The sequence below is a fragment of the Schistocerca serialis genome, chromosome 2 (genome assembly GCF_023864345.2).
Source record: "Schistocerca serialis cubense isolate TAMUIC-IGC-003099 chromosome 2, iqSchSeri2.2, whole genome shotgun sequence".
Lineage (NCBI taxonomy): Eukaryota > Metazoa > Arthropoda > Insecta > Orthoptera > Acrididae > Schistocerca > Schistocerca serialis.
This window is the reverse complement of record NC_064639.1, coordinates 396,693,439-396,719,234: the sequence shown is the minus strand read 5'-3', so window position 1 is coordinate 396,719,234 and position 25,796 is coordinate 396,693,439. Positions and strand designations below refer to the sequence as shown.

Sequence of the window (25,796 nt, the reverse complement as noted above, 5' to 3'; positions counted from 1 at the left end):
CCAGACGAATGCAGCATACATGGCTGTACCACAGGACGCCATTCGCGCCTTACACCCGTCGATGCCATCACGCATGGAACAAGTTGTCAGGGCACATGGCGGACCCTGTGCCTATTAGGCAACAGAACACATGCTGAACAGAGGTGAAATGTACATTTCCTGTGTATATGAAGGTCCAGTTCTAGACGTTCAAGTTGTCCTGTTTTTTTTTCTTCCTGTACGTGGGTATACTATGGTGGGGCTGAGCAGCCAAAATGCTTTATCGTATACACTACGCAACAAAATTGAAAGACTACTTTTTTCGAAACCATGTTATTATCTCCCATTCTGACGCAAAAGTTTGAAATTTGGCTTAAAGGCACCGACAGCCTTCCTCTTTAATAGTGCAAAAGTGCGGCGCCTGCGAAGTTATCCTTGGGCTCAGCGACACTTCAAACACGAATGTGTCGAGAAATGCAGAAAAACGATCACAGCTCATAAGTTCATATGAACTTTAGAGTGGGTTAATGATGTCACACCGGCATCAAAATTCACCACAGTTCTGCCCAACGCCACCGTGGACGTGTCATATGATGGGAAGCTCGTCACACGGCCTCTTACCCACATTTCACCCCTTCTTTTGCCACCTCTGTGATGAAGACCAGAACCGCAACACCCAGCTTTGAAATTATAAGAGATTTCTTATGAGTAGCCGAGAGAAATAATTTCAGACACACAGCCGCTCAGAATCGACATGAAAAAGCCTCAGAGGTTGGCATAAAGGGCGTCAATGAAACCAACACTTCCCTTAGGGTATCGCACATTTCGCGATCGAAAACGACGGTTTGCACTGTGATGAGCAAAAGAACCACGTTCTTGACAACGTTGGACGCTGCTGCCACCCTTTGAGCTTTACATTCCTACTCTAAGGACATCGTGGGCCTGCAACCACGCTGAACGTGATCCTTCCCCTTTAGAGTGCAGTACGACCACAATTTTTGCTCTGGTATACAGTGTAGAACACCTATGGACCGTTAAAACCATTCGACGAAATTTGGACATGATCAAATGCAACAAAGGGGTTTAATACTTTTCCAGGGCTTTTGTTTCACGCCAAACGTAACTGACGGAAAGTCATCAAATAAAACAGAAGTGATTTCTGGCGTTCCTCAAGGTAGTATTATAGGCCCTTTGCTGTTCCATATCTATATAAACGAATTGGGACACAATCTGAGCAGCCGTCTTCGTTTGTTTGCAGATGACACTGTGGTTTATCAACTAATAAAGTCATCAGAAGATCAAAACAAACTGCAAAACGATTTAGAAGAAATATCTGAAGAGCACGATAAGTGGCAGTTGACCCTAAATAACGGAAAGTGTGAGGTCATCCACATGAGTGCTAAAAGGAACTCGTTAAACTTCGGTTACACGATAAATCAGTCTAATCTAAAAGCCGTAAATTCAACTAAATACTTATGTATTACAATTACGAACGACTTAAACTGGAAGGAAAAAAGCCTCTGAGCACTATGGGACTTAACATCTGAGGTCATCAGTCCCCCTATAACTTACAACTACTTAAACCTAACTAACCTAAGGACATCGCACACATCAATGCCCGAGGCAGGATTTGAACCTGCGACCGTAGCGGTCGCACGGTTCCAGACTGAAGTGCCTAGAAACGCTCGGCCACAACTAAATTGGAAGGAACACATAGAAAATGTTGTGGGGAAGGCTAACAAAGACTCGGTTTAATTGGCAGGACACTCAGAAAATGTAACAGGCCTACTAAGGAGACTGCCTACACTACGCTTGTCCGTCCTCTTTTAGAATACTGCTGCGCGGTGTGAGATCCTTACCAGATAGGACTGACGGAGTACACCGAAAAAGTTCAAAGAAAGGCAGCACGTACTGTATCATCGCGAAATATGGGAGAGAGTGTCACAGAAATGATACAGGATTTGGGCTGGAAATTATTAAAGGCGGTTTTCGTTGCGAAGGAATCTTCTCACGAAATTCCAAAAAACAACTTTCTCCACCGAATGCGGAAATATTTTGTTGACACCTTCGTTGCGAAGGAATCTTCTCACGAAATTCCAATCACCAACTTTCTCCACCGCATGCGGAAATATTTTGTTGACACCGACATTCATAGGGAGGAACGATCACGATAAAATAAGGGAAATCAGAGCTCGTACGGAAAGACATAGGGGTTCGTTCTTTCCGCGGGCTATACGAGATTGGAATAATAGAGAATTGTGAAGGTGGTTTTATGAACGCTCTGCCAGGCTCTTAAATGTGATTTGCAGAGTATCCGTGTAGATGTAGATGTAGATGGTGGTGGCGGCCGGTGGGTGGGTGGATGGGAGATGGGAGGGAGGCTTCATTAACAGGCGCGCAAATAAAACTGAAAAGAGTTCTTTTAAGATGCACCCTCGCCCCCCTCCCCCACCATCCTTAAGTTAGTAATACCACTGATGCCCTTGGCACACCTTTGTCGAGCACTTAAAATATATCTATCGGAAGCTTCGACACCAATTTAATCTCGCGGCTGCTGCAGCGCCTGGAGGTTGGCAACCTCACCTAAGGGGAATCAAAGAGGTTCCGTAACCCTGAGGCGTTCTACCAGCCACGAGGCTTAATCGATGTCGAAGTTCCTGACAGGTACGTATCCAGCAGCGAGGCTTGAGATCCCGGAAGGGTTGGGGGTCTTAGAGGGACCTTTTGACATTTTATTCACGTGTATGTTAATGTAGCACTCGCCCCCTTGTGATCACGCTACAAGAGACCAATAAAGCATAACACCCCTGGCCGCGCGGTTCTGGCGCTGCAGTCCGGAACCACGAGGCTGCTACGGTCGCAGGTTCGAATCCTGCCTCGGGCATGGGTGTGTGTGATGTCCTTAAGTTAGTTCGGTTTAAGTAGTTCTAAGTTCTAGGGGACTTATGACCTAAGATGTTGAGTCCCATAGTGCTCAGAGCCATTTGATCCAAGCCATAACATCCCTTTGTTTCTTCGGATCACTTCCAAATTTTGCCGAATGGTTTTGAACATCCCTAACGACTCCACGACACATACCATAGCAAAAACTGCGTTTCTACTACACTGGAAATGCGTCATATCATGCACAGTGTAGCTGGAGTCCCACGATGTTATTATAGTATGGTTGAAACGTCTAAGTGGTGACAGCAGCATCGAACGTCACAGGCCGCCACGGTTTTGCACCGATACAGAGGAATGTCGTAGGCACCTTTGAGCCAAATTTCAAACTCGGAATGTGAGACAATTGCGAGGTTTCTAAAAAGTGATCCTTTTGTTGCACGGTGTAGATCATTAAGTTAGGCACTATTTCGGTAATGACTGCCAAGAGGCAAAAGGCTATAAGCAATAAATTTCTGCTTGCCCCATTTACACATTGAACATACCCGGTAAGAAATAGTAATGGACCGAAAACAGAGCCTTGTGAAACTTCACCTCTCAAAACAATAGCGATGAAGGTTGCCTTCATATTGTAATTCCCGTTGAAGAGAACCTTCTTAAGTGTGCTGTGACGTGCTGCCCCGTGTTGCAGGCCCGCCGAGCTTGGATCCGCCGGCGGGGTGCCCCGGCGCGGCGGTGCGCGTGTCCGGTTGCAACGTGGTGGAGCGCCGCTGCCAGTGCGCGCTGGCGGCTGCCTGCCCCGGCGAGCGGCCCTTCGCCTACTCCTCGTACAGCGAGTGCCAGCTCAACCTCGACTACCTGCTGGCCAACGAGCTCGCCGAGGAGCAGCAGGGCCTCGTCACTACAGGTCAGTCTGTCTACTTGTCGTCCATGTCTTCCCATCTTGTGATAGTCTTACCAACTCTCCTTTTACACTGACCGAAAGTGTCTGGACACCTGTTAGTGAACATTTATATGTGGTTCCAACCTGAGCCCTGGTGACAGCTTGAACTCTGCTCGGGACACTTGCATTGAGGTGTCTCGATGCTTGTGGAGAAAGCCCATTATTCCTCAGGAGCCGAAACCAGAGGAGTTAGTGAAGTTGAACACTAGTGCCTGGAGCGAAGTCATTTATAGCTCATCCAAAAGGTGGCCCGTTAGATATAGATCGGCACTCTGGCGGAGCAGTCCATTTCAGGAATGTTATTGCTCACAAACCATAGCTTTACAGATGCTGCTTTACACAAAGAGGGTGCAGTGTCATTCTGATAAGATAATCTCACCAAAATCTCTACTGCAAGCAGTAGACATTGGTGTAAACTATGTTCATATCCTTAGGCTTTAGCATTTTCTTAAGTGTCTCCTAACCATGAAAAACATCCCAATACTGCAACACCACCTCGTCCACACTTCGCTGTTTACACACTTCGCCGTTTACACATGATGGCAGTAAAGTTCTCCAGACACTCGCCAAACTCAGATATTTCGTTTGGATTGCCAGAGGATTCATCACTCAAAATTACTCACTTCCAGACATTTACTGTCCAGTGGCCTCGTCTACACATCGCCTCAAGCGTAGCTTTGTATCGATTATAGAAATGTGTGTCTAATGAGCAGCTGCTCGACGGTTGTACCCAATTCTTTTAAACTCCCTACGCATAGGTAGTTGGATTGCTGGTAGCATCTTCAAATTAACGAGTGAATCATACCGCTGATTTCTTGCAGTTTTTTTCATCCACCCTCGGCAATGGTCAACTGCCCTGTCCGTCAGTTCACGACGTGCGCCTGGTGTTCGTTTAGCTGTGGCTGTTACTTCACGTTTCGATTTCACAATCATATCATCAGCAGTCGGGCAGCATTAGAAGGGTTGACATTTTCCTAATCGATTTGTTACACAGGTAACATCGAAAGACTTACTGCTTCTCTGATGATAATACAATACTCCCTGCCTCCTTCAACACTTCTTTTTGAAAGAATAAACCGCCATTTGACTGTGTATTACTGTATTTTTCTTCTGCACTATACAGGGTGGTCCATTGACCACGATCGGGCCACACATCTCACGAAATAAGCGTCAAACGAAAAGACTACAAAGAACGAAACGTGTCTAGCTTGAAGGGGGAAACCAGATGGCGCTATGGTTGGCCCGCTAGATGGCGCTGCCATAGGTCAAACGGATATCAACTGCCTTTTTTAAAAATAGGAACCCCCATTGTTATTACATATTCGTGTAGTACGTAAAGAAATATGAATGTTTTAGTTGGACCAATTTTTTCGCTTTGTGATAGATGGTGCTGTAATAGTCACAAAAATATGGCTCACAATTTTAGACGAACAGTTGGTAACAGGTAGGTTTTCAAAAATAAAATACAGAACTTAGGTACGTTTGAATATTTTATTTCGGTTGTACAAACGTGATACATGTACCTTTGTGAACCTATCATTTCTAAGAACGCATTCTGTTACAGCGTGATTACCTGCAAATACCACATTAATGCAATAAATGCTCAAAATGGTGTCCGTCTACCTCAATGCATTTGGCAGTACGTGTAACGACATTCCTCTCAACAGGGAGTAGTTCGCCTTCCGTAATGTTCGGACATGCATTGACAATGCGCTGACATGTTGTCAGGCGTTGTTGGTGGATCACGATAGCATATATCCTACAACTTTCCGCAAAGAAAGAAATCCGGGAACGTCAGATCCGATGAACGTGCTGGCCATGGTATGCAGCTTCGACGACCAATCCACCTGTCATGAATTCAATTCCTCTTCAACCGCACGCGAGTTATGTGCCGGACATCCATCATGTTGGAAGTACATCGCCATTCTGTCATGCAGTGAAACATCTTGTAGTAACATCAGTAGAACATTACGTAGGAAAACAGCATACATTGCACCATTTAAATTGCCATCGATAAAATGGGGGGCAATTACCTTTCCTCCCATAATGCCGCGCCATACATTAACCCGCCAAGGTCACTGATGTTCCGCTTGTCGCAGCCATCGTGGATTTTCCGTTGCCCAATAGTGCATATTATGCCGGTTTACGTTACAGCTGTTGGTGAATGACGCTTTGTCACTAAATAGAACGCGTGCAAAAAATCTGTCATCGTCCCGTAATTTCTCTTGTTCCCAGTGGTAGAACTGTACACGACGTTCAAAGTCGTCGCCATGCAATTCCTGGCGCATAGAAATATGGTACGGGTGCAATCGATGTTGATGTAGAATTCTCAACACCGAAGTTTTTGATAATCCCTATTCTCGCGCAATTTGTCTGCTGCTGATGTGCGGATTAGCCGAGACAGCAGCCAAAACACCTACTTGGGCATCATCATTTGTTGCAGGTCGTGGTTGACGTTTCACATGTGGCTGAACACTTCCCGTTTCGTTAAATAACGTAACTATCCGGCGAACGGTCCGGACACTTGGATGATGTCGTCCCGGATACCGAGCAGCATACATAGCACACGCCCGTTGTGCATTTTGATCACAATGGCCATACATCAACACGATATCTACCTTTTCCGCAATTGATAAAAGGTCCATTTTAACATGGGTAATGTATCACGAAGCAAATACCGTCCGCACTGGCGGAATGTTACGTGATACCACGTACTTATACGTTTGTGACTATTACAGCGCCATCTATCACAAAGTGAAAATCTGGTCGAACTAAAACATTCATATTTCTTTACGTACTATAGGAATATGTAATAAAAATGGGGGAGGGGGTTTCCTATTTAAGAAAGAGCAGTTGATATCCGTTTGACCTGTGGCAGCGCCATCTAGTGGGCCAACCATAGCGCCATCTGGTTTCCCCCTTCAAGCTAGACGAGTTTCGTTGTTTGTAGTTTTTTCGTTTGACGCTTATTTCGTGAGATATTTGGCCCGGTCACCATCAATGGACCACCCTGTATAGATTTCGACTTTTACGCCTTTATCGAGTACAGTGCCAAAAGGCCTACATAGTACAGAACAGAAATACAGTAATATACAAATGGTGGTTTACTCTTTCAAAAAATATTGCACGACCATTGAAATCATTTCATTATGATGGCTCCGCCTATCGTGATATCCAATTCCACATTGCAAGTAGGTGTTAGGACAAATAGTGTATCTGTTAGAACCAAAATCTTCGATGATTTGTTTCAAATGCTCTAGTCATTGTCTGAAAAAGTCTCCTCACCCTTGTTCCGCCACTGTATCTCATTCAAGTGCCAACTACGGTATACACAACTGCGGGTAGCGTTAACAAGTTGTCGCTTACAGAGGATGCTGCATGAGGAGGAGACGATTGTCCTGCTTATGCGACAGCAGCGACTTGTACGTTTAGGTTGCTCTGTAATGTCAACACTGCGAGTAGTACCTGTAGAATGAATACCTAGCACTACAGCTGCTAGCGTCCGCATTTGTGAGCGAACATGCGTCAAGGTCCCTCCAGTGCTACCACGCTCGATTTGAGCATTGTCGTTCATAAGGGCAAACTGCAAAAAAGTTTCATTTTGAACCAACCACCTGCTTAGAGTTTTAGACATAAAAGAGGAAGCTCCGTTCCTTTACTGATTATATTAGACGGTGCAGAATACAATAACAAAAGACACAATACAAAATATACTCTATTTGGATTTGTAGGCATAAACACCTATGAACAACGGAGGGTATGCTGTTTTGAAAATTACTGGCAGATTAAAACTGGTGGAAAGCTCTCGGGTTTCCATCCAGATGCCAGAGTTAAGATACCGCGACGTTTCGACGAGTTTCATATCCATCTTTTGTCTAAGTGTCGAGTGCAGTGTGAGGTCCAGTGCTGGTTGCGGCGGATGCGAAGGGGGCAACACCCGAATCTTTGCGTGGGCATTTTGGATGTGCCGTGCATGCTGCACGCTACTGGGCGCGCTCTCGTCTTGTTACCAATAACGCGGGATTCCACTCCGGACTAAGCTGGTCCCTGGTCTTGACTGGTTATTTCTCTGCGTGTCCCAGCCGCACACACGTGATGCGTTCCTCTCACCATTTTTATGGCACCATTAGTCGAACACAATATTATTGTACCTGGGAGAAAAGCCGCTTCCGTCGGTTTATCAAGATTTTTTAAAGTGTTATTTCAAGAGGACAAGCTGGACCACCTCATAGGATATGCACAGCTGTCTTGAAATCACTCACAATGCGAAGAGTTCTCCTTAGTCACCATTGTACTTGTTTACTGTAACGTCACCGCGTGTTTCCGTTAACGGCCACGGGATTCCAAGTTCAATAATATCGTGGTCGGGTTGTACATTTACCCTGTTTGTTGGTGACCGTTGTTGTTGTTGCGGTCTTCATTCCAAAGACTAGTCAGATGAAGCTGTGCACGCTAGTCTATACTGTAGAAGTTTCTTCATCTCTGCATAGCTACCGCAACTCACATCCTTTTGAACCTGTCACTGTATTCAAATTTCGGTCTCCCTGTACAGTTTTTACCTCCACACTTCTTTCCATTACAATTTCAAGAGTTTCTTGATACCTCAGTATGTGTCCTATCAACTGATCCCTTCTTGTGCCATAAATTTCTTTTCTTTTCTCTCCAATTCGATTCAGTACTTGCTCATCAGTTATTCGATGTAATCATCTAATCTTCAGCATTCTTTTGTAACATCACATTTCAAAAGCTTCTGCTCTTAGCTACTGACTTACTTGTTGGTTATTTATCTTGACCAGAGAAAGGCCTTTGACCATTTCTTACATCTGAACAAGAAAAACGCATAACAAAGGATTACTAAAGGACACACAGCAATAATAATAATGATAATAATAATAATAATAGGAAATAATAATAATAGGAAAAGAATAGGCGTCCGGTATGTTCTGCCAGTTGTAAAAGGCGACGAATAGAACAAACCACTAATAGGGCTAACCCCTCTTTTAGTGTGATTAGTTGGTTCAGGACAGAACTAATGAAGCCTCGGACAAGCGCTGTCATGGTCGGGGACGACGCTTGAACCCTATGGTAACGACACTGCTAGCCACACGGAAAATGATTTAAATCCAAATGGAGTTGTTTTGCAGGATATGCTTCCTGCAACAACTCTAGAAGGAAAACAAAGACAGAGGATAAGATGGTCAGATGAAGTTAACCGACACCTCATGTTCTGTTATTACCAAGTAACAAACTTAGGAACCAACACAACTGGATACAGATCACAAGGATACACAACATTTATTACCAGATACCCATAATTAAAATTTTGAACAGAACAACGACTAGCTGATCAGATCCGTGTAATAATCAAAAATAACAGGATACCCCAGTCATAATTAGAAAACATCAAACAACAAGTACAATATATACTAGAACAAAATAATGTGCAATCAGAAGAAGAAGAAAATACAGTAATGGACTCAAACATCCCAGAGCAAACAAACAAAGAACAACACTCATCAATTAAACAATCAGAGCAAAACGAAATCTTAAGACAGCCACCAGAACAAGCACAAATAGAACACGAAGTGACACAAATGTTAGATATAGAAGAAAATTTCAGCTGACCTATATAGAATACAAAGACACAAATACAGACATTAGACCATTCTTGCATAGACCACCAAATAACCCACAAGTCGAAACAACAATAACAACTATCAACACAATCATACAGGCCGGCCGGGTGGCCGAGCGGTTCTAGGCGCTATGGTCTGGAACCGCGCGACCGCTACGGTCGCAGGTTCGAATCCTGCGTTTTGCATGCATGTGTGTGATGTCCTTAGGTTAGTTAGGTTTAAGTAGTTCTAAGTTATAGGGGACTGATGACCTCAGAAGTTAAGTCCCATAGTGCTCAGAGCCATTTGAACTATTTTTTAGCCAACACAATCATACACAACAAAATAAATGAAAATACAACTATGGAAGAGTTACAACTACTGGTTTATATAGGCGCACTCACTACACTAAATATACACACTAGGCAGAGATCATAACCAACCAACACACAGAAGAAACCCACAAAACGAGCATGGCAAAACAGGCTATTGATCAAAATAGAAAAACTGAGAAAAGACATCGGACAGCTAACACAATTTATAAGAAATGAAATGTCAGAAAAGAACGAAAAAGGTTAGGTAAAATCTCACAACAAGAAGCGATAGAGCAATTAGATGAAAAGAAACAGAAATTACAAGCATTGGCCTAAACGACTTAAAAGATACAAAAAAAGTGAAAATAGAAGGAAACAAAACCAAACATTCAACACAAACAAAAAGAAATTTTACCAGACAATAGATAACACACACATTGCAATAGACAATCCACCAAACATAACAGACATGGAACACTTCTGGAGCAACATATGGTCAAACCCGGTACAACATAACCGGCATGCATGGTGAATATAAGCAGAAACAGACACATACAAGATGATACCACAAATGCCTGAAGTGATAATTTTGCAACATGAAGTCACCCAAACAATTAGTTCTACTCACAATTGGAAAGCCCCTGGAAAAGATAAAATAGCAAATTTCTGGCTAAAGAAGTTCACCTCAACACATTCACATCTAACTAAATTATTTAACAGTTACATTGCAGACCCATACACATCCCCTGATACAATTATACATGGAATAACTTATCTGAAACCTAAAGATCAAGCCGACACAGTAAACCCAGCTAAATATCGCCCCATAACACGCCTACCAACAATATACAAAATATTAACTTCAGTCATTACACAGAAATTAATGACGCATACATCACAGAACAAAATTATAAATGAAGAACAAAAAGGCTGTTGCAAAGGAGCACGAGGATGTAAAGAGCAACTGATAATAGATGCAGAGGTGACATATCAAACTAAAACTAAACAAAGGTCGCTACACTACACATACATTGATTACCAAAAAGCTTTTGATAGTGTATCCCACTCATGGTTACTACAAATATTGGAAATATACAAAGTAGATCCTAAATTGATACAGTTCCTAAACAAAGTAATGAAAAATTGGAAAACCACACTTAATATCCAAACAAATTCAAATAATATCACATCACAGCCAATACAGATTAAGCGTGGAATATACCAAGGAGACTCAATAAGTCCTTTCTGGTTCTGCCTTGCTCTGAACCCACTATCCAACATGCTAAATAATACAAATTATGGATACAATATTACTGGAACATACCCACACAAAATCACATATTTGCTATACATGGATGATCTAAAACTACTGGCAGCAACAAATCAACAACTCAACCAACTACTAAAGATAACAGAAGTATTCAGCAATGATATAAATATGGCTCTTGGAACAGACAAATGTAAGAAAAATAGCATAGTCAAGGGAAAACACACTAAACAAGAAGATTACATATTGGATAACCACAGCGACTGCATAGATGTGATGGAAAAAACAGATGCTTATAAATATCTAGGATACAGACAAAAAATAGGAATAGATAATACAAATATTAAAGAAGAACTAAAAGAAAAATATAGACAAAGACTAACAAAAATACTGAAAACAGAATTGACAGCAAGAAACAAGACAAAAGCTATAAATACTTATGCTATACCAATATTGACCTACTCATTTGGAGTAGTGAAATGGAGTAACACAGACCTAGAAGCACTCAATACACTTACACGATCACAATGCCACAAATATAGAATACATCACATACAATCAGCAACAGAAAGATTCACATTAAGCAGAAAGGAAGGAGGAAGGGGATTTATCGATATAAAAAACCTAAATTATGGACAGGTAGACAATTTAAGAAAATTCTTTCTAGAACGAGCAGAAACTAGCAAAGTACACAAAGCAATCACTCATATAAATACATCGGCTACACCACTGCAATTTCATAACCATTTCTACAACCCTTTAGATCACATAACATCAACAGATACGAAGATAGTAAATTGGGAAAAGAAAACACTACATGGCAAGCACCCGTATCATCTAACACAGCCACACATCGATCAAGACGCATCCAACACATGGCTAAGAAAAGGCAATATATACAGTGAGACGGAAGGATTCATGATTGCAATACTGGATCAAACAATAAACACCAGATATTACAGCAAGCATATTATTAAAAATCCCAATACCGCAACAGATAAATGCAGACTTTGCAAACAACAAATAGAAACAGTAGATCACATCACAAGCGGATGTGCAATACTACCAAATACAGAATACCCCAGAAGACATGACAATGTAGCAAAAATAATACATCAACAGCTTGCCTTACAACATAAACTTATAAAACAACACGTTCCCACATACAAGTATGCACCACAAAATGTACTGGAGAATGATGAATACAAATTATACTGGAACAGAACCATTACAACAGATAAAACAACACCACGTAACAAACCTGACATCATACTCACCAATAAAAAGAAGAAATTAACACAACTAATCGAAATATCCATACCCAATACAACAAATATACAAAAGAAAACAGGAAAAAAAATTGAAAAATACATGCAACGGGCTGAGGAAGTCAAGGACATGTTTCATCAGGATAAAGATGACATTATACCAATTATACTATCAACTAGAGGAGTCATACCACACAATATCCACCAGTACATCAACGCAATACAGCTACATCCAAACTTATATATACAACTACAGAAATCTGTAATGTTCAATTACCCAAAAGTTCCTAAATGCAATGTAACATTTACCGTACAGTTATAAGGAAGTCACGCTTGATCAAGGTCTGCGTCACTTTCCATTTTTGACCAGACATAACGTCTGAAAAAAGAAGGAATAATAATAATAATAATAATAATAATAATAGTGGTACTGATAACAATATAGACCCGTATTACCCCCAGTAGTGCATCTTACATCCATATTGTCGTACGTGGTGTAGCCTGCACTGGCGACAATGCAGGAGCTGACTCTGGCAGCCAATCAATCGTAAAGATGGCGAATACTGTCCTTGGATACGTTATGCCGCGCCTGCTCGACCTGTTCACGTAGTCCTCCCCTCCAGGGACACCGATGGTGAAGGAGATTTGTAGCACTTCTCACCCGAGACGATAAGGCCTGGGGTGGGGCCAGTATGTCTTAAGAGTATGCATTCTATGAGACAGCGCTCGCCAGGCCAACGTCGTAGCTGCAAACCACCATCACTTGGGTGTCGGCAGAACCTGATTTAATTGCTGAAGACCACGGCTCTCATTACAAGTGATCTTCTGACGGCACCAGTCGAGCGTGCCCGTCGAAGAAGTGGTGTGCCTGCCCATAGTCCCACTGCTAATAACCGGTTCGTCGGCAGTTTGTGTTGACACTTCTGGGCTCACAAGCCCTCTTACATGTTCTGTGGTAGCTGTACGGTCAGTCACTGCTGCCCCTACAATACGACGATTATGGGGGTGCGTCTGTGATATGTAGAAGCTCAGATCCTCATCTACGCGTGTGAGAATCTCCACGCGACCACGGATACCAGCATAGTTGGACAATTGACGCAGCACATACAACATGTGTGGCATTTCTCCAAAAAGGTCATCCTGCCACCCAGAAGGCCCCAATTTTACCGCTCTCAAACTCTCCCAGCTGGCTGTAAGAAGCACGAGTGCCTCTCCGTTGCATGGTTGCTTGCTTGCTTGCTTGCTTCACACGTTTGCACCACATTGAGCCCTCTGGCTGTGAGCATTCCCTATGAAAGGGCAGACACTCACGGCGATCTTATAGATATGTCAGTACCCTATCTGAAGGCAAACGAAGTTGAAACCATTATCAGTACATCTACTATCCCCCCCCCCCTCCCTCCCACAGATGACATACGCCGCCGTCGGAACAAAATCGACCTTATCTTTCCAGGTGTACTATATTTTTCCCCGGTCGTGTATAATCAGTCTGAAACGTTCCAGTGTCTCTAGGTCTCTTTCACGAATACACTTTCATGAATCTTAAACCAAGTGTTGGCTATGATAAAACTGAGCCTTCAGAAACATTCTGCATGCCAAAAGGAAAAAAAAAATATACTATGGTTTCCCCTTGCCTTCAGCCGTTTGCCGTTCCAGCACAGGAAGACCGTGTTGGCTAAGACTACAAGGCAGATTAGATAATCATCCAAACTACTGGAAAGGCTGCTGCTCCTCTTCAAGGAACTGGGTTTAGTGCGGCCTCTCCATAGATACCTCTTTGCTGAGCTTGCACCTACAATACAGCTGTCTGCATCGTTGACGCACACAACAAGCCCCAACTCGCCAAGGCCCTTGGTCGGAGGATTGGCGGCCAAATGCAAATGATTGATTGGTGGTCACATTCATAAATATTTGGACAATTTGCTAGAACGTGTTGAGTATGACAATCGTCGAAAGACGATGGTATCTCAATGTTGACACGAGGGTGGAGACCCGAGAGCTATCCAGCAGCAGTATACGCCGGCAGTGTGCACATCCACACAAATTACGAGGTGCATTCAAGTTCTAAGGCCTCCGATTTTTTTTCTAATTAACTACTCACCCGAAATCGATGAAACTGGCGTTACTTCTCGACGTAATCGCCCTGCAGACGTACACATTTTTCGCAATGCCTATGCCATGATTCCATGGCAGCGGCGAAGGCTTCTTTAGGAGTCTGTTTTGACCACTGGAAAATCGCTGAGGCAATAGCAGCACGGCTGGTGAATGTGCGACCACGGAGAGTGTCTTTCATTGTTGGAAAAAGCCAAAAGTCACTAGGAGCCAGGTCAGGTGAGTAGGGAGCATGAGGAATCACTTCAAAGTTGTTATCACGAAGAAACTGTTACATAACGTTAGCTCGATGTGCGGGTGCGTTGTCTTGGTGAAACAGCTCACGCGCAGCCCTTCCCGGACGTTTTTGTTGCAGTGCAGGAAGGAATTTGTTCTTCAAAACATTTTCGTAGGATGCACCTGTTACCGTAGTGCCCTTTGGAACGTAATGGGTAAGTATTACGCCCTCGCTGTCCCAGAACATGGACACCATCAGTTTTTCAGCACTGGCGGTTACCCGAAATTTTTTTGGTGGCGGTGATTCTGTGTGCTTCCATTGAGCTGACTGGCGCTTTGTTTCTCGATTGAAAAATGGCATCCACGTCTCATCCATTGTCACAACCGACGAAAAGAAAGTCCCATTCGTTCTGTCGTTGCGCGTCAACATTGCTTGGCAACATGTCACACGGGCAGCCGTGTGGTCTTCCGTCAGCATTCGTGGCACCCACCTGGATGACACTTTTCGCAGTTTCAGGTCGTCATGCAGGATTGCGAGCACAGAACCCACAGAAATGCCAACTCTGGAGGCGATCTGTTCAACAGTCATTCGGCGATCCCCCAAAACAATTCTCTCCACTTTCTCGATCATGTCGTCAGACTGGCTTGTGCGAGCCAGAGGTTGTTTCGGTTTGTTGTCACACGATGTTCTGCCTTCATTAAACTGTCGTAGCCACGAACGCACTTTCGACACATCCATAACTCCATCACCACATGTCTCCTTCAACTGTCGATGAATTTCAATTGGTTTCACACCACGCAAATTCAGAAAACGAATGATTGCACGCTGTTCAAGTAAGGAAAACGTCGCCATTTTAAATATTTAAAACAGTTCTCATTCTCACCGCTGGCAGTAAAATTCCATCTGCCGTATGGTGCTACCATCTCTGGGACGTATTGACAATGAACGCGGCCTCATTTTAAAACAATGCGCATGTTTCTATCTCTTTCCAGTCCTGAGAAAAAAAATCGGAGGCCTTAGAACTTGAATGCACCTCGTAGAAATGTGCGCCGAGCCAGGACTCGAAAGGGGAACCTTGCCTTTTTCATGCAGTACTTTTACCCACGAAGCTTTCCTGGTACAGCTAGAATTCTTTAAAAAGAACAACCCAGAGGGGCTAGAGTTTGGCACAAGTCGTGGCACTCAGTCAATGAGACCAATACACGCAGTAGGCAACGTTCCATGTTCCAGTAATGCTCAGCCACACAGTTTTAATCTAATAAAAAATTTCGCGAACTTCAACCGGTACTGGATCCATAGAAAGATTCAAATCTAGTGGAAGAAGGTGCATTGTTTACATCATAAAAGAAGCGAATAAAAGCAGTTTCAGTAGCTGCAGAAAATTAACTTTCGTCACGCCAGATCGAAGCTTTCACATTGAATCCTAGCTTTACACTACGATACTCATCACTCACCTTCGAACACTCATCGTGAAAAATTATGATCCAACAGTAAGGCGGATTCAGTAACACCTCTTAGAGCGACTGCAGTTTCATTATAAAGTATATCTTCAAGCAAATGAGATTGTGGTACAGCAGAACATATATTTGTTGATTATATTAAAGCTTTTGATAGAAATCTGAGAAGAAAGCTCTGCAAGGTCATTGGTACAAGACGAAACTCCAAGCATCTTACGGGGACACTGAAATATCTCTATGACAGAAGCCAAATAGGTGCCAAGAAAAATCGAGGAGAAATCATTTCAGAATTCATAAACACGAGAGTACAAACAATATCACTAGTTTTATTTACTTCATACGATGACGCACTATCCGAGAACGTAAGAGAGAGCTATTTCAGTTAGCGTTTGAGAACTTGAATAGAGAAATTTTTCTTCTGATACTGCTGTTTCAAGACGATTAACTGCTGTTTCAAGTTTTAAAGATACGTTAGAACGAGTCGGAACAGCAGAAAGTAATGGAAACGCGTAATTTTGAAATTCCATCAAAAGAACGGCCACAGACATTTGTGGTGTATCTCAAGTCTGATGTAAGTTGTTTGGTACAACGGAGATATTAAACAGTCCCCAGTGTTTACCTTTTCTGGTTTTATGCGCTCACTACTTTACACTAAAGACCAAATGGAACAGTTTACACAATTGTTTAGCTGTCATTTTGTTTAATATTCTTTTTGTTGTTCCAAATACATCCTTAACGCTTGCTGTTTCTTCTTTATATTTTTATCGTTATCAGGAGAAATGTGGTAGCCCAATTAACAAGACTTACTTGCTCATTATTTTGTTGTATATCACTAGTTTTGATAGCACCTGTTGTTTTCATCAGAGTGCCATTACTTTTGTATTTCCTGTAGATGTTCTGAAATCATAGTACTGACCAATTTGGCTTAATTTTTCCTAGTAATTCTTCTTGTCATGTGGCTATTATTGTCTGGAAGCCAGCATTCATAAATATTTCGATATAAAGGTCGTTATCCACTTTATTTCTCTGTTGTTTTTGTTTCCTGATTTTACTGTTTAATCATGTCATTTATATATAAATTGAACAAAATTTAGGAAAGACTGCAACCTTGACTAACTCCGTGATCAGCTGCAATGCCATTTTTGTTAATTTTATTCCCATTTATACTACAAATTTAGTTTCACTGGATAAGCTTTTTGTGGCCCATATCAAGAGTTGCGGAATTCCAGTTACTTATGATATTGGCCAAATTTTGGTCCTGTTTATTATGTCAGGCTCCTTGACATAGGCGATGAAAGCTATGTTTGTCTCATTATTAAATTCTTTTACTTGCCATTATCTTCGTAGTGAATATGTTATCCATGGCTGTTCGTCCAAATTTAAATCCACTCTAGTATGCAGTTAAAGTAGTTCGGCTATTGATCTTAACCGTAGAGTTAAAATTTGCACACACTTTGTAACCAGCTGTTAAAACACTTATTCCACTGTATTTATTACAGTCTTTTCTATCTTATTTCTTAAAATTGAGTGAACAATAGCTGTTGTCGAGATTTTCGGTATTCTCGTTTTCTCACAGCACGAATCCAGGAAATGTAAAAACCTTAGTCTAAGGAGAATTCCGCTGTATTTTAATAATTAAATGTTAATGCCATCTTGACGACAATGTTATGGAAATGGAAGAGGATGTAGATGAAGATGAAATGGGAGATATGATACTGCGTGAAGAGTTTGACAGAGCACTGATAGACCAGAGTCGAAACAAGGCCCCGGGAGTAGACAAGATTCCATTAGAACCACTGACAGCCTTGGGAGAGCCAGTCCTGACAAAACACTACCATCTGGTGGGCAAGATGTATGAGACAGGCGAAATACCCTCAGACTTGAAGAAGAATATAATGGCTCCAATCCCAAAGAAAGCAGGTGTTGACAGATGTGAAAATTACCGAACTATCAGTTTAATAAGCCACGGCTTCAAAATGCTAACAGGAATTATTTACAGACGGATGGAAAAACTGGTAGAAGCCGACCTCGGGAAAGATCAGTTTGCATTCCCTAGAAATGTTGGAACACGTGAGGCAATACTGACCTTACGACTTATCTTAGAAAATAGATTAAGGAAAGGCAAACCTACGTTTCTAGCATTTGTAGACTTAAAGAAAGCTTTTGACAGTGTTGACTGGAATACTCTATTTCAAATTCTGAAGGTGGCAGGGGTAAAATACAGGGAGCGAAAGGCTATTTACAATTTGTACAGAAACCACATGACAGTTATAAGAGTCGAGGGACATGAAAGGGAAGCACTGGTTGGGAAGGGAGTGAGACAGGGTTGTAGCCTCTCCCCGATGTTATTCAGTCTGTATATTGAGCAAGCAGTAAAGGAAACAAAAGAAAAATTTGGAGTAGGTATCAAAATCCAGGGAGAAGAAATAAAAATTTCAGGTTTGCCGATGACATTGTAATTCTGTCAGAGACAGAAAAGGACTTGGAAGAGCAGTTGAACGGAATGGACAGTGTCTTGAAAGGAGGATACAAGTTGAACATCAACAAAAGCAAAACGAGTATAATGGAATGTAGTCGAATGAAGTCGGGTGATGCTGAGGGAATTAGATTAGAAAATGAGACACGTTAATTAGTAAAGGAGTTTTGCTATTTGGGGAGCAAAATAACTGATGATGGTCGAAGTAGAGAGGATATAAAATGTAGACTAGCAATGGCAAGGAAAGCGTTTCTGAAGAAGAGAAATTTGTTAACGTCGAGTATAGATTTAAGTGTCAGGAAGTCGTTTCTGAAAGTATTTGTATGGAGTGTAGCCATGTATGGAAGTGAAACATGGACGATAAATAGTTTAGACAAGAAGAGAATAGAAGCCTTCGAAATGTGATGCTACAGAAGAATGCTGAAGATTAGATGGGTAGATCACATAACTAATGAGGAGGTATTCAATAGAATTGGGGAGAAGAGAAGTCTGTGGCACAACTTGACTAGAAGAAGGGATCGGTTGGTAGGACATGTTCTGAGGCATCAAGGGATCACCAATTTAGTATTGGAGAGCAGCGCGGAGGGTAAAAATCGTAGAGGGAGACCATGAGATGAATACACTAAGCAGATTCAGAAGGATGTAGGCTGCAGTAGGTACTGGGAGATGATGCTTACACAGGATAGAGTAGCATGGAGAGCTGCATCAAACCAGTGTCAGGCCTGAAGACCACAACAACTACAACAACAACAACATTTTCACTGCCATCTAGTACAGATTTCTTTCTGTTTTTCATGGTTTTTAAAACTACTTCTTGATCTGCTACTGTCAGTTCAACCATATTTCTGCTTGTAACATTAAGTGTTGATTATGCCACAACTTTTTATGTTGATCCACTCGTCGTTTTTCGTTGATTGTGTTGATGTTTGACGTATGTTTTTCTTGGCTGTTTAAATCTTTTATTGCTTTATAGGCGTCTGTTGTCGATGAATGTCTTTTTCTAGATTACTTATATATCTCTACCAACCGTTCACAAACATTCAAAAAGCACGTCACACCGAGAAAGCGGCGCTTATGTTACTGCAATGTCGTGACAATCCAGATTACTCCTTTAGCCACCTGATCGAGCAGATTCCGTATTCCTAGATTTTCGGAAAGCGTTTGACACGGTTTTCCTCTGCAGGCTGTCAACGAGGGCCCAAGCATATTAATTAGGTTGCCTGATATTTGAGTGGCTCGGGGACTTTTTATGCAATAGGAGCCAGTACGCTGTACTCGGCGGCGGGACTTCATGAGAGACGGGAATATCATCAGGAATGTCCCAGGGAAGTTGACAGCACTGTACGTGTTCTCTTTATAGATAAATAATGTGACTGACAGTGTTAGCGGAACTCTCTGGCTGTTTGCTGATGATGATGTGCTGTACAGAAAGGTGTCGTCGTTGAGTGACTGTAGGAGGATACAAGATGACTTAATGAAATTTCTAGTTGGGTTGATGAACGGCAGATTGCTCTAAACACAGAAAAATCTGAGTTAAAAGTTCTTTATTGCGTCCGATCGGATTAGGGAAGAGTGGGGTAGAAAGTCGGCCGTGCCCTCCAAAGGAACCATGCTGGCCTTCGACAAGTCCTTTGGCAGAACGACGGTGGCTTCTTATCCCGAAAGTTTCAGCCCCCATTGTTGATGGTTCTTATTCAAAATTTAAGTTGTGCCACGTTCGAACCCGTGGCCCAGGACGTTTTGATTACTAGTCAAAGACACCACCTCTATACCACAGGTCTGATTTTCTTTTGGTGCAATAGATTATAGTAAAACGAAAGCTGAAGGTTTAAATTTCGTTTTTAAAAAATCTTTGAAGCAGGAGGATTGTACAAACAAACTGTCGTTTTACTGTCGCACAATTCCTGTATTGGGGACAGTAATAGGCAACCATGGTGCAGAGAAGCAACGAAAGCTATGAAAACAAGCAAGTCGCCGGGTCCGGACGGAATCCCAGCCCAGTTTTACAAATAGTCCTCTACGGCATTCACCCTTTATTTAGCGTGCATTTATCGCAAATCTCTCCCCCATCGTTAAGTCCCAAGCGACTGGAGAAAAGAGCAGGTGACTCCTGTATATTAGAAGGATAAAAGAACAGACAAATACGCTTAACATAGGTTTGTTGCAGAAGTCTTGAAAATATTCACAGTTCGATTATAACATATTTCTGTGAGACGTAAAAGCTCCTGTCCACAAATCAACACGGTTTTAGAAAGGATCACTCGAACGAAGCTCTGCTTCTCCTTTTCTGACACGATGTCCTACGAACTACGAAAGAAGGGAAGCAGGCGAATTCCATATTCCTAGATTTCCGAAACGGTTTGACACAATGCCACACTGCAGACTAAATGGTTCTAATGGCTCTGAGCACTATGGGACTTAACATCTATGGTCATCAGTCCCCTAGAACTTAGAACTACCTAAACCTAACTAACCTAAGGACATCACACAACACCCGGTCATCACGAGGCAGAGAAAATCCCTGACCCCGCCGGGAATCGTACCCGGGAACCCGGGCGCGGGAAGCGAGAACGCTACCGCACGACCACGAGCCACTGGAGACTGTTAACGAAAGTTCGAGCATATGGAATAACAGGTTCTCAAATATGTCAGTGGTTCGAATACTTCATAAGATAAACAAAAACACTATGAAACATTTTCAAGATCGCAGCTTCGTTTTTTAAGTGATAAAACTCTGACTTCCCGTCGTAAAGATGCTTTCAGCAGAGTTATTATCGACGTTTTTACTAATTGTCTCATAACTTATGAAACGATTTAAAAATTCTTTTTACAACCATGTCCTTGTATCTCTCTCTCGCTCTTCGTGTGTGTGTGTGTGTGTGTGTGTGTGTGTGTGTGTGTGTGTGTGTGTGTGTGTGTGTGTGTGTGAGAGAGAGAGAGAGAGTGTGAGTGAAAGAGAGACTGGCTTTGACATTTTATGTAATTTTTACACGTGGTTTCTCACTGTTACCTGGTGATTTTTGTGTGTATTTATGAGACAGGCAATTATATGGCGCCGTTACTATGAGGCACTGATGGATGAAGACCCCTTACAAACTTTTATGTGCGCTACGGTATTTTTCTACTTGTATCCAAATTCTTCCTGCTTGTTTCCTACTGTTATCTGCCAACCTCCCATTACCTCAGTAACTCGTTCTTTCCTTATCTCATTAAATCGATGAAAGTATTTATTTGGTCCGTCCAGCATCCTTTAGCCTGGCAATACATCCTGCCCAGTTGTATTTTACTTTATTTACGTTCGTAATTGCTTCATTTCCAGTCTCCAGTGATCCATTTGTTTTGTAGAGGTGCAGGGCGAACCTGGTCAGTTTAGACACAGTGTGGCCATCGATTATTGGGTTGTTATACCATTTGAAGTACGTTTTCTTGAACAAAAATGACGTTTATTCTTTATACGGAGTACATCTGGGAGCACCGAGATTGACTTGCAAGGCGACAGCCAGTCACGGGGTATTACGAGTTGTTAAGTTGGTGATTGTGAGTGGGGGTTGGGACATGGTAAGGTGCCGTGGAGTGCTTTCGCACTCCCGAAATCAACATGGCTTAAGCACTACAAACAGAACCTATATTAAAAGAGTACCAGATCTCTGTTGTACATGTACAGGCAAAGGAATGACTACAGTTTCAGAAAAATTGGGTGACCAATTACTTTATTCATGACTAATTTTCAGCAGCTGTAGTATATATTTTTTAGAATAAAATTCACTCGTCGGTTGCAAATACAATAATATGTAAGTTACTGTAATATACTTCTTACACGTCCTATAAATGTATCACCAAGATCTAAATGTTTGTAATATACCTAGTTTTGTTGTTTTCTGAATGTGACTAATTTGCTGAAACAGGTAAATGATAATAAAAATGTATTTGCAACAGACGAATGAATTTTATTCTGAAAAAATGCATGATTAATTCAAGGAAAAGAGATTCACAATTTGAGAAAGTCAATAACGCATTGGTCCAAAAAAGTGGTTCAAATGGCTCTAAGCACCATGGGACTTAACATCTGAGGTCATCAGTCCCCTAGATTTAGAACTACTTAAACGTAACCAACCTAAGGACATCACACACATCCATGCCCGAGGCACGATTTGAAGTTGTTGCATGTCTTTCTGAGGGATATCGTGGCAAATTCTGTCCAATGGTGAGTTAGATTATCAAAATCGCGACCTGATGGGAGGGCCCTGCCCATAATGTTTCGAATGCTCTCCGCTGGGGGAGAGATCTGGCGACCTTGTTGCCAAGCTTGAAGAGAAACAATAGAAACTCCCGCCGTGTGCGAGCGGGCACAATCTAGCTAATAAGCTAGCCCAGGATGTCCTTTGCATGAAAGGCAGCATTACGGAGCGTGGAATATCTAGGCATTCCGTTATGCTGTTAGGGAGCCGTGGATGATAATCAAAGGGAGCCTGCTATGAAATGAAATGGTACTCCAAACCGTCACTCCTGCCTTTAGGTCTGTGTGGTGGGCGACCATCAGGCTCGCCTCCACCGTTATCTGGGGCGTCTCCAACCTGGATTCTCACTGACTGGAGTAAAATTGTCTTCATTGATGAGTTCCGCTTTGGACTGAGCCCCAATGACCAAGCCGGCCAGTGTGGCCACGCGGTTAAAGGCGCTTCAGTCTGGAACCGCGCGACCGCTACGGTCGCAGGTTCGAATCCTGCCTCGGGCATGGATGTGTTTGATGTCCTTAGGTTTAAGTAGTTCTAAGTTCTAGGGGACTGATGACCTCAGATGTTAAGTCCCATAGTGCTCAGAGCCATTTTTTTGAACCCAATAGCCAACGAAGACGTGTCTGAGGACGCCCCAAAAAGCTGTGGGATTTCAACCTGATTATCACCAGCTATACGACCCGCACTCAGGAGTGATGGTAGTGACTAGTATTTCATTTCATAGCAGGACCTCTTTGGTCGTCATCCGCGGCACCCTTGCAGCACAGCGGTATCCCGAAGGTATTCTACGCCCTCTTTTGTTGCCCTTAACGGCAAGCCATCCTGAGCTTGAATTTCAGCAAGATAATGCCCGCACTCGGCGAGAGTTACTATCAGAGTCACTGGATTTCTCCCCATTTGAGAACGTTTGGAGCATCATGGGCAGGGCACTCCAACCAGGTCGGGATTTTGACGATCTGACGCACCAGTTTGGACAGTATTTGATATTCCTCAGGACAATCAACAACTCGATCAGTTAATACAGAACCGAATAACAGTTTGCGTAAGGGCCAGAGGTGAACCAAAGCGTTATGTACTTAATTTCTCTGGAATAAATCATAAAATTTATCTGAAATTGCAATCATCTCTTTCTCTGTACATGTGTATCATATCTACATATTTCCATCCCATTCTGTTAGCATGTGTATGGAACGATTTCTGTGATAGATTTATGCAACAGGTTGTTTTCACCAAAATAATTTTCCTCTGTGACCGTCCTGGAATAACGATTCATAGCTAGTTATGTTAAGCACATGCATTGTTAAAATATAAGGCTTGAATATCTTAATTTTTTTTCCTCTCTGTGTGCTTACCATGTCAGAACTGCCCTTAAATATTCTGTAAAGTTACGGAATAAATATTTGAATTTTGGAAGCTTGGGTCCTGGATTTGTTTCTAACTGGTCGGTAGTTGAATTGCCTTTAAATATTCTGTGAAGTTACGAAAAAAAGGACGACAGTTTTGCAAGTTTGGATCCTGAATTTGACTCTAACTGGACGGTAGTTATATATTTTGTGGTAACAATATCTACTTCGCACTTACTGCTTTTTTAATGAATTTATATCAAAGATGCATGTTAGTGTAAAGTCCCCGCCTCAGTAATACCTTCGTTGTGGTCAATCATAAGCACGTGTTGACTACTGGCCACCATCTCTGTTTCAGAATCGCCGGGCGACACAGCCACGCCTGGAGGAAGATAACAGTTAAGGAACATACCTGACCATGACCGGGTATTCGAAAACGAAGAGCGTATAACCTAGATTTGTGACCATACACATAGCATTTGAACTTTGTATATAAGTTGTTACAAATAATAAAGTATTTATAATACTTGTCTGACATTAAATTGCTTTCCGGCGAATCCTGTATTGCGAGACTAACGGAAATAGCCACATTTCATTTAGCTAATGAGAAATATATTTAATAATCCAGAACAAATATTAATGAGAATGTTATTTTTTGTATTCACATGTAATATTGCTGGGATTAAGTACTTTTTGTTAATAAAGGCATTACAAATCGACTAATTTTTCTATATTAATTGTCATGTGTTTATTATGTTTTGTGTGGCGAAGAGATCCACAGTCCTCATCTTGAGTATCACTCGGTGGTCTCGCGTTTCTAGGGGCGCAGTCCGGAACCGCGCGACTGCTACGGTCGCAGGTTCGAATCCTGCCTCGGGCATGGATGTGTGTGATGTCCTTAGGTTAGTTACGTTTAAGTAGTTCTATGTTCTAGGGGACTGATGACCACAGCTGTTAAGTCCCATAGTGCTCAGAGCCATTTTTTTGAGTATCACTGACACAGATTTAGCAACTTTTCCTACCAGGAAGATAATTGTGCAAGAACACACAGCTTTATACTGTTGTAATCGAATAAGTAACGTAACCCATATAATATAAGCCCAAATATTAGGACCGCAGCAGAAATTGGTGTTATATCCTCAAATAGATTATTTTGACACAAGTTGTCTCATTGTGTACTAAAAATCTCTTTAAACATACCTGAGAAGGAACCCAATAACATACGAATGTTTAACGTCGATCGTTGAAAGTACGTTTACTGTCGCTGGATGATTCAAATGGCTCTGAGCACTATGGGACTTAACATCTGAGGTCATCAGTCCCCTAGAACTTCGAACTATTTAAACCTAACTAACCTAAGGACATCACACACATCCATGCAGGATTCGAACCTGCGACGTAGCGGTCGCTCGGTTCCAGACTGAAGCGCCTAGAACCGCACGGCCACTCCGGCCGGCGTCGCAGGATGAACCGATCAAGACAATCATTATCTATTGATGCATTCTAGGAAGTAGTAGTGCCATGGTCAATTTTGAATAGAACCACCCAGTATTGTTGAAAATGGACGCGAAAACAGCCTGAATCAAGAATAGAATCTGGTGGCTCGCCACTGCCATTAGAGGCTGGCAACAGTCTTGATTGTGACACGATTTCACGATCTGAGGAGGAAATGGGGTGTAATCTTGTTTAA

The 25,796-nt window shown here is 42.2% G+C and overlaps 1 protein-coding gene across 1 annotated transcript in view; it reads left to right on the top strand.

The window, feature by feature from the left end:
* Positions 1–24,779, top strand: part of LOC126456018 (serine protease HTR4) — a 474,826-nt gene extending 450,047 nt beyond the window's left edge. The window contains exons 2-3 of the mRNA XM_050091774.1: positions 3,551–3,766; positions 24,465–24,779. Coding sequence (XP_049947731.1) covers positions 3,551–3,766; positions 24,465–24,502 — 254 coding nt within the window. The 3' untranslated portion in view covers positions 24,503–24,779. The remainder of the gene's footprint in view (positions 1–3,550; positions 3,767–24,464) is intronic.
* Positions 24,780–25,796: the final 1,017 nt, after the last annotated feature.